The sequence below is a fragment of the Phoca vitulina genome, unplaced genomic scaffold, assembly GCF_004348235.1.
Source record: "Phoca vitulina isolate PV1807 unplaced genomic scaffold, GSC_HSeal_1.0 scaffold50, whole genome shotgun sequence".
Classification (NCBI taxonomy): Eukaryota; Metazoa; Chordata; class Mammalia; order Carnivora; family Phocidae; genus Phoca; species Phoca vitulina.
In genome coordinates this window covers 1,628,492-1,642,431 of record NW_022589753.1, presented here as the reverse complement: position 1 = coordinate 1,642,431, position 13,940 = coordinate 1,628,492, and the positions used below count along the sequence as shown (strand labels likewise).

The following is a 13,940-nucleotide window of genomic DNA, read 5'->3' as shown; positions in this document are numbered from 1 at the left end:
GGGACAGCCGGTGTCTGACAGGGGAGGCAGGTGTCTGTCTGACCGGGGGAACCAGCGCCTCCAAACCGGCACCTCCTCACAGGGGGAGCCAGTTACCCGGACTGGGCCCAACTGCGTGGGCGGGGCTTGGCCGCGTCTTCCGCTCACGCGCTCTGGGCAGGCCCTCCGCAGGCGCGGCTGTGCCGGCGGCGGGCCCGGCCCCGGAAGTGATCTAGGGCCCCGGTCCAGGCCCCGGAAGTGACGTATCCTTCCGAACTGGTGAGTGCGGGCGTGGGCGCCGCGGCTTGGGCGCGCGGGAGGGCTTCGGGCCCGCCGAGGGGGAGGCTAGGGGCGCGGCCCCGTGAGCGCAGCGGGTGGGCTCGGCGCGGGCGAGCCGGGTCCTCGCGGCGCCGCGCAGGTGCGCCTGGGGCTCCGGCGCAGGTGGCGGGGCAGCGGCGTGGAGCCTCGCGCGCCCCTGTGTAGGCTCCGGCGCGCACGTCCCGAGGGGCCCCTCGGTGCACGGAGATGAAGTCTTGGTGCCGCGGCAGCGCGCGGGTGGCTTGTTTCCGGCGGCGTCGTGCGGGCTTGGCGGGCCTGCTCCCGGCCGGCTCCTTCCTGCGCGCGCGGCGGACGCAGAGGGACGCGGCCCGGGGCCCCTGACGGTCGCTGCGGCCTGTCCTCCGGCCGCGTCCCGGGGGGCACTTTGTGCGGCGCGGGAGGCCAGCTCTGCAGGTGCAGGCGCGCCGCGGGCAGGTCTGTTGGAGCGGAGTGCGGCCTTCCTCCCGACCCTCCGAGCGCCGGGTGCGACCCCGCCGGACAGGCCCGCGGGCGCTGCGGTCTGACCCGAGTCGCCGGCCCCAGCGCTCCAAAGTGGGGGTGCAGAAAAAAGGGAAGGGTCCGGAGGGAGACGGCACCGTCCCACGACGAAGGCGCTGCTTGGGAGGGAAAATGCAGGCCGACAACACACTCGCTGCTTTCACTTGGAGCTGGTGATGGTGGAGCTGCGGCGCCCCTGCGGAGGGCAGGGTGCGGTCCGAGCGGTTCCTCCCCTGCAGGGACCTCAGAGCGGCCCTCCGGCTCCTCCCTCCGGGGTTGGCCCGAGGGTGGTTCTCCAGGGCAGGCTCTTGCACCCCCGCAGGGTGGAAGGCGGTCTGCAAAAGCAAACACACGTACCCGCTCCTGGGTTGTTGTAAGGAATAAATTTTACGATTTCTGTAGAAGGTGTAGAAGAGGTTCCTGGCAAATAGTAACTTCTGTGGACCAGGATGGAGCTTAACACTTTATAGAACAAAGAAATACTGTCTAAAGTGGAGCCCTTGCCCTGTGCTGAGTGCCTTTCCAGCATTTTTATTTATTATTATTATTTATTTACTTTTAAGTAGGTTTACACACCCAGCGTGGAGCCCGTTGCGGGGCTTGAACTCACGACCCTGAGATCAAGACTTGAGCTGAGATCAAGAATCGGATGCTTAACCAACTGAGCCACCCAGGCGCCCCCTTTCCAGCATTTTTAAAAGCCCCATCCTGTGATTGTGAAGTCCGCTTGACCCTGGACCCTGGGCTTTCACCACTCTCTGGCCTCTGTATCTGCTGAACGGGCCCAGTAGACGGATGCTCCCAGGAGGAATTTGAGCTCACTTTTCTGAGTTTACGGTATAGACCAGCGCTGTCCAATAGGACTTTCTGCAGTAGTGGCAATGTCATGTCCAGTATGGGACCCACTGGCCGCATGTGACTGTGAGCACTTGAAACCGGGCTTGTGTAACTGAGGGACAGGATTTTTACATTTTCAAATTTTTAATGAATTTAAACTTAGTCACATGTGGCTAGGGGCTGCCTCACAGGGCAGAGCAGGTATGGCATTAGAAGGAAAACAGACCAAACAGTGTGAATCAAAGTCAAGCTTGTTTGCTTGGCAGCGGGGAGGGCCCTGTCACTGGGCCCTGTCACTCTGCCCTGCCTTCAGCCGGCTTCTCCACACACACACAAGGGTGGGAAGAAGGAAGCACTCCCAGGTGGCAGGATTCAGAGCTTTGGTCTCTGGCTGGCTCTACAGCGGTGACCTGTGCGATCAACCGTCCTCCAGTTTCGTGTCGCTGGTGCCCTGTGCCTGGTGTCCACGCGGTTGTGTGGGCAGCGTGGCTCTGCAGCGGGCTGAGCCGTGGGTGTGTTGGTAGCAATGATGGCTGAGTTCACTTGTTTCACACTGCACTCCTGCCGCCTCCCGTCTGATAGCTCAGGCCTCGGGTGAGTCACTTCACCGCCTCACCTGCACAGTGGGAGAAATACAAGTACTTCCTTTACACAGTTGTTATGAGGACCTGAGGTAACCCCTAAAAAATACTCAGGTCAGCAGCATTTTGCAGGTAATGAGGCAGAGGTCTTGAGTGTTTATTAAAATTATTTCTAGGTAGCTTTTGTATACGATGCTCCTGACTGTAAACAAGATTGTTTTCTTAATTTCATTTTCTAGTTGTTTGCTGGGAGAGTATAAGAATGCAAGTGATTTTCGTGTATTAACCTTGTAACCTGCAACCTTGGTTAATCCATTTATTAATTTTAATCATTGTTTTATAGATTTTCCTGGGGTTTTCTGTGGAAACAATCCTATCTTCTGCCTACCTCCCCCCTTTTTTTTCAATTCTTACTGCAGTGTTTACAAGACCAGGTTGCATAGAAGTGGGGAGCATAGCGATCCTTTCTCCATCTCAGGGTAACAGTTCAGTCTCCAGGCAGTGTCGGCCTTCTGTGGATGCCCCGTATCTTTGGAGATGTGCCCGCCCGTTCCTCGTCTGCTGCAGCATCTCATTTTCCTGATAGTGAATGGCTGTTGGCACTTGTCAGACGTGCATGATTGCCCATGGGAGGTGGGGTCGGACCTGCGAGAAAGCCTGTCTTCCAAGAGTCTTTTCCCTGGCCCTGGCATGGCACGGGCTCAGCTGGACACTGTTCTGTGAAGGACTCTTTATACCTGTATACACCAGGGATGTTGGACTGTGATTCTCTTGGTCAGCAATAACAGGTTTTGGTTTGGGGTCTCATGAGCCTTATACAGTGAGTTGGGTAGTAACCTCACTTCGTTTTCTGAAGAAGTTTCTGTAAGATTGCTGCTGTTTTTTCCTTCATTGCTCTTTAGAATCTACAGGGGAAATAGTGTGAGTCCAGAATCTTCTTTTGGGGAATATGCTCTCATAAGAAGTTTCACTTTTGGGGTGCCTGGGTGGCTCAGTCGTTAAGCGTCTGCCTTTGGTTCAGGTCATGATCCCAGGGTCCTGGGATCGAGCCCCGCATCGGGCTCCGTGCTCAGCGCGAAGCCTGCTTCTCCTTCTCCCACTCCCCCTGCTTGTGTTCCCTCTCTCGCTGTCTCTTTCTCTGTCAAATAAATCTTAAAAAAAAAAAAAGTTTCACTTTTTTAGTAGATACAGTGCTATTTAGACTTTCTTTTTGTGTTTATTTGGTAAGTTGTGTTTTTCAAGAAATTTGTCCATTTCACGTAAGTTGTTGAATTTGTTGGCAAAACAGTTTTCATGGCATTCTCTTACCCATTTCACATCTGTACGGTTTGTTCTGAAAACCCGTTTTAAATTCGTGACATTGGTGATGTGTGTTCACTATTTTCTTGATCAGTCTGACTCAAGGTTTGTCCGCTCTGTGTATCTTTCCAATGGGTCTTTTCCATCTCTGTTAGCTCTGGGTCCTGTTTATTTCTGCTCTATGTTATTTCCTTCCTTCCGCTTTGCTCTTCGTTTTCTGGTTTCCTGATCTCAGCTCCCTGAGTTTAGGTCTTCCTCCTTTGCTGGTGTGAGCCCTCAGAGCTCCGAGCGTCCCAGGAGCTGTGGTCCTTGTGCTCTCCTTGCTGTGCCATTCAAGATATTCCCTAGTTTCTTGTTTGATGTCAGATTATTCAGAACAGTGTTGTTTAATTTCCATGTAATTGGGGTTTCCTTAGGTTCTTGATCCTTACCGACTGCAGTCCTGTTGTAGTTAGAGGACACACTCTGTGATAACCATCCTCACAGCTGGCAATGACTTGTATTTTACACAAATGGGTTCTGTGAATGTCAGGTCCAGACTGTGGGTATGATTGTTCAGACTTTTTGCATTTTTACTGCTTTCAGTTGTTTGCTTGCTTGGTTTTCAGCTACTTTTTTATCACTTCCTGAGAGAGCGGCACTGAAATCCCTCCTGTCCTTGTGGAATGGTCTGTTTCTCCCATTAATCCTGTCACATTTTGCTTGATGTACTTTGAAGTGCCCGCCGTGCGCATCTGTGGCTGCTCGGTCTTCCTGATGAGCTGCCGTTGTGTCGCTCGCGTGTCTTCCCTCGCCTGGTTCGCTTAGGGTACGCTGCCGTACTGTTCATGTTGTGTTTGTCCCGTCCTTCCGAATCGCTGGCGTGGTTTCCAAGCATCCCCCGTGCCCTGTTCGCGGGCTCTCTGGCTGGCTCTACTGCGCGGCAGTGGCTGCTCGAGCTTACAGCGCGCCCGCCCCGCAGCCTGTCCTCACGCGCTGAACTGAGACCGTGCCACGCCACGGGCCATTGGCCCCCACGCCGTCCCTTTAATCTCCTCCTGATCTTACGTGTTCACGTGGAGGACCTCTGCCTGCATTGAAGACCCACCGGGCAATATTATAAATCAGTCTTTCTTGCTATAATCTTACATAATTTAACTTTTGGGGCACCTGGGTGGCTCAGTCGGTTAAGCGTCCGACTCCTGATTTCGGCTCAGGTGCTGATCTCAGCGTCATGGGATTGGGCATCAGGCTCTGCACTCAGCGGGGAGTCTGCTTGAGATTCTCTCTCTCCGTCAGCCCCTCCCCCCATGCGTGCTCACTCTCTTAAATAAATAAATAAGTCTTTAAAAAAAATAAGCTCTTGCCAGAAAAACAGGTAGTCCTGTGCATTTACCAGTTCTGTTGCTATCCTCCATTGCTAAAGATCTGGGTTTCCCTCTGGTGCCATTTTTCTTCACCTGAAGAACTTTCTTGAGCATTTCTTGTAGAGCCAGTAGATTGGTGAGCTTGTCGTGTTTCACCTCCCTTCCTGAAGGGTATTCTCACTGGGTGTGTGATGCTGGGCGCAGGGCTCTTTCAGGAGATTAAAGACAGCATTCCAGGATGGCTTAATGCAATGTGGGATCCTGGATCTGGCTCTGGAAAAGAGAAAGAGATGTTAGCGGGGAGACTGATGAAATTCAAACGCCATCTGGAGTTTAATGAAAGTACCAAAGCTGGTTTTTTAGTTTTGACAAACGTACCCAGGTCATGTAAGATGCTGATATTAGGGGAAACTGGCTAAGAGGTATATGGGAATATCTTTCACTTTTTTTGTAAATCTAAAGTCATTACCAAATAGGGGCGCCTAGGTGGCTCAGTTGGGTAAGCATCTGACTCTTGGTTTTGGCTCAGGTCATGACCTTGGGGTCTTGAGATCAAGTCCTGCGTCAGGCTCCACGCTGGACATGGCACCTGCTTGGGATTCTCTCCCTCTGCCCCGCCCTTGCATGCATGCACATGCTTGCGCGCGCTGTCTCTCACTCACTCACTCTCTCTCAAAAATAAAAAAATAATTCCCAAATAAAAGTTTACTTTAAAACAATACGTTTTCAGAAAGATAACAGGAGGGTTTCCCCACGGAGGGGCAGCCAGCATGGCAGTGGGAGGAGAGCACCTGTGTGGAGGAAGGTTTGGCTACTGTGGGGACTGAGCCAATAAACAAACATGTTGAAGATGTTGGAAGCCAGGATTCTGGCAGTCAGAATGGGGTTGTCAAGACAGAAAGAGAAAATTAGCATGAATCCTGTGGTGTGGAATTGGGCACATAGGTATGAACTCATGGTTTTCGACAGATGCTGCTCTCTAGCTGTGGGTGGATGGGCGTAGCAGTGACTGAGGGGGTGAATATTGTGTGTGGGGGTGTGTACCTTTGCTCTCCGGGTCCCCGCTGAGCCTGCGAGCAGCGACACCCCAGGAGCCCGGAGCATGCCCAGCACGTAGAGGGGCTTCTGAATCCCATTCTCCACCAAAAGCAACTAGGGCTTCTTGAGTAAAGGCTGATCTCAGGGTCACCTGGGGAGAGTACAAAGTGAGCCCAGAACATTTTGTGTCACGAAGCAGGGAAATGCTCTGACATTGATGGGCTGCCATTGGCCAAACTGGAGACCATTTGAACATCAAAAATAAGTAAATAATAGAGTGGGGCTCACTGAATAAAGTAAGAACCATAAGCCCATGGGAATGAATAAACGGGAAGCTTAGGGGGAAGGGGGAAACCAGCAGGGACCCCTGAGGGCTGGAGCTCAGAGCATCAGGAAGGGACCAAGGAAACCCAGCCTCTGCGGGGCTGTGGGACATTCTTGTCACGAGGGGAGGGGACATCAGTCAAATGGGGACACAGATGTGCTACAAGACGCCTGGCCTGTGGCCTTGCATGTGTCACCTGCACGAGAGCCAAGGAAAGGCTGAAGAACCTTCCAGGCTAAGGAGGCTGAAGAGCCACGCGGAGGGGCTGTGAGCGTGGCTGGCGACCTGCTTGCAGAGGTCGCCCGGCTGCTCCATAGGGGACGCCCTTGGGCGCAGGGAGCACACGTGGGGTGTTCCGGGGTGGGGCGCGGGAAGTCAGGTTGGCAGCTTCCCCGCAGGTGATTCGGGAAGAAAAAGAGTCCTTCACCCCGTACTCCCTCTTTTCCATAACTGCGGCTGTTTACAAATGAGAAGGGCAATTTTTTAGTGCCTTGCTAAGAGAAAAATTCCCACCAAGGATGTGTTTCCCTTCCAGGCGGGGCACAGGATGTGGAGCAGAAACACACATGATGGACTTCTAAGGAAAAAGCAAATTCTGTTTTTTCTCCTGCTGTGTTACACACATGGTGGCTTTATAATGATTTTTTAAACATTACATGTACATTTATATTCCTACCTGCATATACATTTCATACTTAGACGTGGGAGGAAAGCCTACCTGGTTTCCTTTTATGGGGCACACGTGTGCCCACAGAGCAGGGGCATCTGAGGGTGGGTGGGTATGAGCGCTCACAGCAAAGGAGAAGGGGCTGCGACCCCCCTGGAGGGCCAGGCCCCAGACTGCCTCCCGTCTGCCCTTGGCGCCTGCAGGATGTGTAGCTGTTATGGGCTGTTGAATGAGCAGGTAACGGTGTGAGCAACTCCTAGTTAAGGAGAAGTAGCTCACAGTCAGCATGCACACGGGCAGCCTGTTCATGGGGGTTAACTGGCCCTGTCCTCCCAGCCCTGTCCCTTTGACGGACACACACAGTGGGGCCGCACATGGAAGGGTGCCCCCGGCTCACACTGGGGACGAGGGGCAAAGGGCATAACCACCACACTCCACTCAGTATTCTCACCGCCTTCCAGTTAGACTAGTTTTAAATGGCACAAACTAACCCATTAACATTTGAGTAACTGGGTGTTTTAAGAAATTTTTTATTGGAGGCTCAGATTTTCTTGTTAATGTTTTCATCAATCAGATATTTGAAAAGCCACAGAAGAGCATATCCAGTGATAGAGGAATTTAACGGTTTTAAGTTCTCTTTACACACATCTTGCTCCCGAGTGACACAGAGGCCGACGAGGGCAGGTGAGCCTTGCTGGCTCGGAGCTGAAAGCGGTGAGTGCCGGAAGGAAGTCCTGGCCATCGGTCCGTTTGTAGGTTTCACAGCCACACCTGGAGAGTGCTGTGCACGGGCCCTGTCCTTCAGTTTCTGTTTGCGGGTTTAAACCAAGTGTCTGATTTTGCCAATTTGATTTTTGTTAGGGAGCCATGGTGCCTTCAAGGCTTCTCTCAGTAGGACCGCGGATGGTGCTGGGGGTCGTGGGGCGCTGGACTCGGGTCCGCCTGTGGCCCGCTCCTCCCAGGCTGCTCTCAGCCAGCTCTGCGGACCGCGCCAAGCACCAGGAACCCCCCAGGAAGGAATTGCTCTCCGAGAAAAAACTGGTGAGGTTTCTGACGTTGAAGGACACCTGCCCACATTCCCCCCTCAGAAGGCACAGGGCATTGTTTTGAACAGCATCCTGTTCATTCATTCTGAGTGTGTGATGGAAGGGATGGAATGGGACGAGGGCCTGTGTGCGCCGAGCCCCCAGCGCTCGTGAACCCTGCAAAGACCAGGGAGGGCACCGGGGGCTCCAGAGGCACCAGCCACGTTCCTTCCCTTCAGCTGGGACGGGCGCATGCACGCTTCTTTATCACTTGCCCACGTGTCTGACGTGGGCGCCAGGTACATTCTTAAGTATGTATGAATATTTCTTAATTTAAAACATCCGGGGAGGGGAGGGCTAGGCCTTTAGTTTCATAGTTCTTTAAGCCTTACCCGGTTTTCTGTTTATCAAAACCTTGTATTGAAAACATGAATGATCTTTGATTAAATTCAAGAAAATAAGTGTATATGACCCACTTCACTTTCTCCTAATTGGGGGGGGGGGGGGGTCCAGCTAAGCATTATCAGGGCAAACAATGTCTCCCTGTGGGCACCTCACTGCTCACAGTGGCGGTTTTTGCCGGCCACGTGGCTTAACGTTCCATGGGGGTCTTGTCTCTCCCCCAGACAGTAAAAATTCAATCCAAGTTTTTCCTCCCCTAGAATGCTCACCAGTTGTGCTTTTTTCCCCATCAGGTTGATGTCGATGAGGTTGGCATGTCGCAAAATTAGACATTGAGTTTTTGAAATAGTAATTCATGGTTTTTCCATGTGGTGGTGCCAGAGAATCTTAAAGTACTTGTGTATTTTAAAAAAAAAAAAAAAAGATCTGCTTATGGAGTAATGGATAGAAATGCAGACGCGCTGGGTCCTGGCAGAGGGGCTGTCCGTGCCCACGCGTGCAGCAGGCGGGTGGGCTCCTCGCTAGCGGTCGCACCCCGGCCCCTAAAACCCCGGCGCCTCAGAGAGTGACCTGGTAGGATGAGCTCAGTTTATTAAATGTGAACCTAGTTAGTCAGTCCTCATTCTGTAGTTACCGTATGCCTCCCTGAGGGGCCCAGAGAGAAACTTCCTCTGAGACCAGGGGTCTGTGTGCATTGCTGTAGTGAACACGGCCCTCTTCGGTCACTTCCTGAGTCGGAAGCCTCATGGCCCACCGAGGACTCCCATTCATTATTGTGTCTTTCCAGGAGCAAAGACCTGGTGTTTCGATAACATGTTTCTATTTGAGAAAAGATGGAAAGATGCTTTATTTAAGGAGCGTTTACTGAACAGCTCCTGTTTTCTTTAGGTTGCCTTTCTTATCCAAGCGTGTGTTCCACTTTTCACTTCCAGTTTGTTGACTGACGTTTGCCTGCAAACATTAGTGACTTGTGGGTACTCTTTCTTACAGTTGTAGGCAAGATTAGCAATTTAATATCACTAACTTCTCGTTTTAAAACCTGTCATAGATACAAAAGGTACATTTCACATGGCTGCTTGGTCCCTGAAAGGACTGCAGTGTGGGTAATGACCGGGCTCGCTGTGCTCTCTGCAGAAGAGACATTTTGTGGACCATCGCCGAGTGCTCGTCCGCGGGGGCCGTGGAGGTGACGGGGTGAGCTGCTTCCACAGTGAGCCCCAGAAGGAGTTCGGAGGACCAGACGGTGGTGACGGAGGCAACGGTGGCCACGTCGTCCTGAGAGGCACGTGCTGCAAGGGGCAGCTGGGGGAGAAGCGCTGTGTCTGTTCGCCTTTGGGGCGGGACTTTCCCTCTTCTCATCCTCATGGGAATTTGGATTCAAAATTGATGGATGGACATCATTTTTATTAAATTATACGGATGTTCACATTTAAATAACGCCCCTAAACCAACTTCATTGGTGGGTTTTGTTAAATTTCAGGAACACAAAGCTCGTTTACGCTCAGGGACTCTAGCGTTCTAGGCCGGTGTGCAAAGGGCAGGGTCCGTGTTACTCTCCCCATGCGCCCTGGGAGGCTGTTGATCACATTGAACACTTGGGGCGTGAGTGCTAGGTAAACCGGCAAACGTAGTCAACAGTCACAACACGATAAAGTAGAACTGTTGTTACATTGGTGATGGCATTGTGTGACTTTCTCAGAAATTGTATTTTCTTAAAGAAAATGAGAACTTCGCTTTCTAAAAAATCACATTGCCAGTTGGGTCACTTGTGCCATGACTTCACGCCACGTTTCCCTGTGCGTTCCCCATGTCCTTAAACGGACAGCGCACAGACAGTTCTGATTTTCACCCAAGGAGGGTGAAGGTCCTTGCTCTAACTCGCAGCTGACCAGCAAGTCAAGTCACTGTCCTCGGTGCTGTCGCGGTACCAGGGTTCCCACGGAGAGGCCGGCGGCAGGAAGAACTGCTCCGGGCGTGGTGGCGCCCTCCTCTACATCCGGGTGAGCTGATGGCTGCAGAGCCCACCCCTGCCTGCTTCCCGGGGAGGGGGGACCTGGCTTGGCCACGCAGCCGCCCTCCGTGAAGCAAAGCCCCGGGGTGACACTTGGTGCTCATTTTATCCCGCGTACGTGTATGACCTGTTCAAAAATCATGAAATAATTGTATTTAAAAAGTGGGACCCCAGGGGCCCACTGTTCCTCTGTCCTAACCCTCCCAGGGCATCTCTGGGAGTGGAGACTCTACTCCTCTCAGACTATCCCAAGTGTTTTCCAAATGCTTCCATCCACCCTAATGTTTGAGAAACACTATTTGGAAAAGCCATTTATGCAGTTTGTAGGGAGTGTCACAGCCCCATAAAGTCCCTCTGAAGGCCAGGACCTTTCTCCTGGTGCTTCGTAGCTCTGCGAAGGGGGAGCCTGGTGGTGCCCCCTCCCCTCTGCTCCGCGCCCTTCTTCCAAACGCGGATATAAGCTCTGGGTCCACTCCATTCCACGTGTCTGCTCTGCTGTAAGCCCTTTATTTTCAGGTTCCCGTGGGCACATTAGTGAAGGAGGGAAGGGAAGTTGTGGCTGACCTATCGTGCCCGGGCAGTGAGTACATCGCTGCTCTGGGCGGGGCAGGAGGAAAAGGTAACCGCTTTTTCCTGGCCAATGATAACCGCGCACCCGTGACTTGCACCCCCGGACAGCCCGGTCAGGAACGCATCCTCTTCCTGGAGCTCAAGACGGTGGCCCACGCTGGGATGGTGGGTATCATCTGGCGGGGGGAGGAAGGAGGTGGCATTTTTAGGGCAGAGGTATAGAAAATCTGGCCCTGATGCCGAAGCGTGCCTCCAACCTGGATGTGAGCCACAGCTTGGCGGCCCCATTCCTCCCAGGGAGGCCCCTGTGTGTGCACTTAGGAGCCCGCGCTCTCATGCGTCCCTGCTCCCCGACCTCGGCCAGGCCCAGGCGCTCCGAGGTGGCAAGGTGTGTTTACCTTTCCTCCAGGTTGGGTTCCCCAATGCAGGGAAGTCCTCGCTTCTCCGGGCCATTTCGAACGCGAGACCTGCTGTGGCTTCCTACCCGTTCACCACCTTAAAGCCCCATGTGGGGATTGTTCACTGTGAGGACCACCAGCAAATAGCAGGTAGAACTTCCATGATTCTCTCCAAAGTTGGCCTGAGATGGCGTCAGAATAGGAATTATATAACTGTTGAAGAGCTTCCCACCCAAAATGGAGCGTTGTAGTTCTGTATGAAAATTAGGTTCTAGACTCGCTTCGCTTCCCACCCCATCCCCAGGCCTCTGTTGGCTGGGTTCAGGAACCGATGTGTCCGTTTCAAACCAGAGGAAGTCCTGCCTCTGGTCTTCTCCCGCTCCCGGTCTCTGTCCTAGAGACGACATGTGACTTGAAAAGCTTCCCTGTACCATTTTGAGAGAAGAAAACTTTTTCCCAGAAGATAATGTACCCATTAAAAATAGTAAGCCTGCTGCTGATGCTACTCGCATAGTGCTTTATATTTGCCGAGTACTCTGTAATAATTTCCATCAGTAATCCAGTTCTTAAGTTTACAGGAAACCACTTTCCCCTTTCCTGAACCACTTTTAAAGCCAGAGGCCAGCCCATGTTAAATACTCCTTATTAGGCCGGCCGGCCGGCCAGCAAGCCTGTCACCCACATCCTTCAGAGCCTCTGCCAAGCTGAGGGCAGAAGTGCCTGGGCTGGCGGGTGGCCTGACGGCATCCCTTTCAAGGTGCTCCTTGCGAGCCTTGAAGCTCGGCACTCGGGGCCCACAGGGAGCCAGGCCTTCCCTCCCAGCCCCTCCGCTCTGTCTCCCCTGCAGTGGCCGACATCCCAGGCATCATCCGGGGTGCGCACCAGAACCGGGGCCTGGGGAGCGCCTTCCTCAGGCACATCGAACGCTGCCGTTTCCTCTTGTTCGTCGTGGATCTTTCGGAGCCAGAACCGTGGACTCAGGTGGAGGACCTGAAGTTCGAGCTGGAGAAGTACGAAGCCGGCCTGTCCGAGCGACCCCATGTGGTCGTGGCGAATAAGATCGACCTCCCTCAGGCCAGAGCCGCTCTGCCCCAGCTGCGGGCCCGCCTGGGCCGGAGCGTCGTCGCTCTGTCGGCCACAACCCGGGAGAACTTGGAGGAGCTGCTGCTGCGCTTGCAGGAGCTCCACGGCCGGCACGTGGCCCCCGAGCTCAGGTGGTAGCGGCCAGGCTGCCCCCCGAGGGTGACCGACTCGGAACGTCACCGGCTCTGGGCGGAGAGGAGAAAGTAGCCTGAAAGAACTGGCGGCCTTGCTGCTTTGCCTCCTGCCGTCCCTGGCGCTCACCCCCCAGCCCCCGGGCCAGGACCTCGGACGTGCGCGCCTCTCGGCGGTCTGCTCCCCAGGGCCTCCCGCACCCGCCAGTGTGCTAGCAGGCTGAGCTGGGCTCCCCACCCTTCATTAGCGCTCCTGATGGGCAAGGACCCCGCAGCCATCAGATGCGGCTGAGCCACCCGACTTGGGTGAGCCAGATCCGAACCTGCGCATGGGACCCCGAGCAGGAGGCACAGACTCAGGATCCCTGACACTGTCACCTCCAGAGCTAGCCATGGTCCCGTCCTACGGAGGGGACATGAGGGTGTGGGGACAGGTAGCGTTCACAGCCACAAGGCTCTTCTCAGATGCCCCCGTCGGAGAAATGCAGTAGGGGCGACGCCTCCCCTGTTGTTTGCTTCACGACTGAATGCACCCAATATCCGACCCGGGGCCGCGCGCTTTCTGACTCCCAGCAGCTGCGGCTTACTGACTGAGGGCGCAGACTTGTGCCCCCACATAAAGTCTGAGGCTTCGGGCATGTCCCCAGGGGCCCTTAAGGGGTGAAGTGGTTGGGGACCGGGGTGATCAGGGGAAGGGGCCCTGGGCCCTTTGTGGATTCGCCCTGGGGCCCCAGCCGCTGGCTGCCAGGGCGCTGGGGGCTGGGCCTGCCTCAGACAATAAGCTTGAGCCTGAGCTTTCAGGAGCAATTCTGTTTTGATCTACCGTCAAATCTGCAACCAGAACAAGAGTCCTTTGCCTGAAGCTTTATTTTAATGTCTTATAATTTCCAAGGTCCTTGTGTTTTGGAAACCAGAGATGGGCTTTGCAATCTCTTTGCTCTCTCCGGGGCCACCACAAAGGATTCCGTAGAACCGTGTTAATTACTGTGGCCTTTCATCTCCGGCCGGGCCCACGCCAGTGGCTGGTGCTGCGTGCAGGGGCGACACTGGGGGCCTCCCTGCGTCTGTCCTGCATTCGCCTGTGCCCCGGCAGCCTCAGGACCGGACCCAGCAGAGGCGCTGGTGAGTATCTCTGGCCTGAACAAAGGAGCAGGGTCTGATGTGTACACGTTAAGTTTCTTCCAATAAAAAGCGCGTGGTTGGCGGGAAGACTGAGCGGCGGAGGCCCCGGTGCCGCCCCCCCCCATCCCAGCCCCATCAGGGCCACTGCTTCCAGCCGTGTCCCCAGGTGCCACCCGGGCCTCCACGCTGTTCAGCCCTTGCTTCATGCATCACTTTGGGGCACCACCTGTTGACACCACCCCGTGGACCAGGGACTCCGCTCTCTTGCCACCACGCCGGTCATCAGGGACCCACACGTCAGGCTGGCAGA

At 54.3% G+C, this 13,940-nt stretch overlaps 1 protein-coding gene across 5 annotated transcripts; it reads left to right on the top strand.

Annotated features, from left to right (window-relative positions):
- Positions 1-198: 198 nt before the first annotated feature.
- On the top strand, positions 199-13,376 carry MTG2 (mitochondrial ribosome associated GTPase 2). 5 transcript variants are annotated; one of them, XM_032387688.1, is made up of 8 exons: positions 5,547-7,125; positions 7,463-7,602; positions 7,750-7,929; positions 9,450-9,597; positions 10,200-10,315; positions 10,843-11,061; positions 11,306-11,444; positions 12,142-13,376. In XM_032387688.1, exons 3-8 carry the CDS (start codon positions 7,756-7,758, stop codon positions 12,513-12,515), a joined length of 1,170 nt encoding a protein of 389 aa, XP_032243579.1. In that variant the 5' UTR covers positions 5,547-7,125; positions 7,463-7,602; positions 7,750-7,755; the 3' UTR covers positions 12,516-13,376. The 5 variants fall into 5 exon arrangements, with proteins under 5 accessions (XP_032243580.1, XP_032243581.1, XP_032243579.1 ...); XM_032387689.1 differs by lacking the exons at positions 5,547-7,125; positions 7,463-7,602 and adding an exon at positions 199-258; XM_032387690.1 differs by lacking the exons at positions 5,547-7,125; positions 7,463-7,602 and adding an exon at positions 694-732.
- Positions 13,377-13,940: the final 564 nt, after the last annotated feature.

What these genes read in the sequence shown, in the direction of transcription:
- MTG2 (XM_032387689.1), top strand. Translation starts at nt 7,756, where the DNA reads ATGGTGCCTTCAAGGCTTCTCTCAGTAGGACCGCGGATGGTGCTGGGG. An exon ending in TGGCCACGTCGTCCTGAGAG is followed by an intron (nt 9,598 to 10,199) that starts GCACGTGCTGCA and finishes TCTAACTCGCAG; the next exon opens with CTGACCAGCAAGTCAAGTCA. An exon ending in GGACCACCAGCAAATAGCAG is followed by an intron (nt 11,445 to 12,141) that starts GTAGAACTTCCA and finishes TCTCCCCTGCAG; the next exon opens with TGGCCGACATCCCAGGCATC.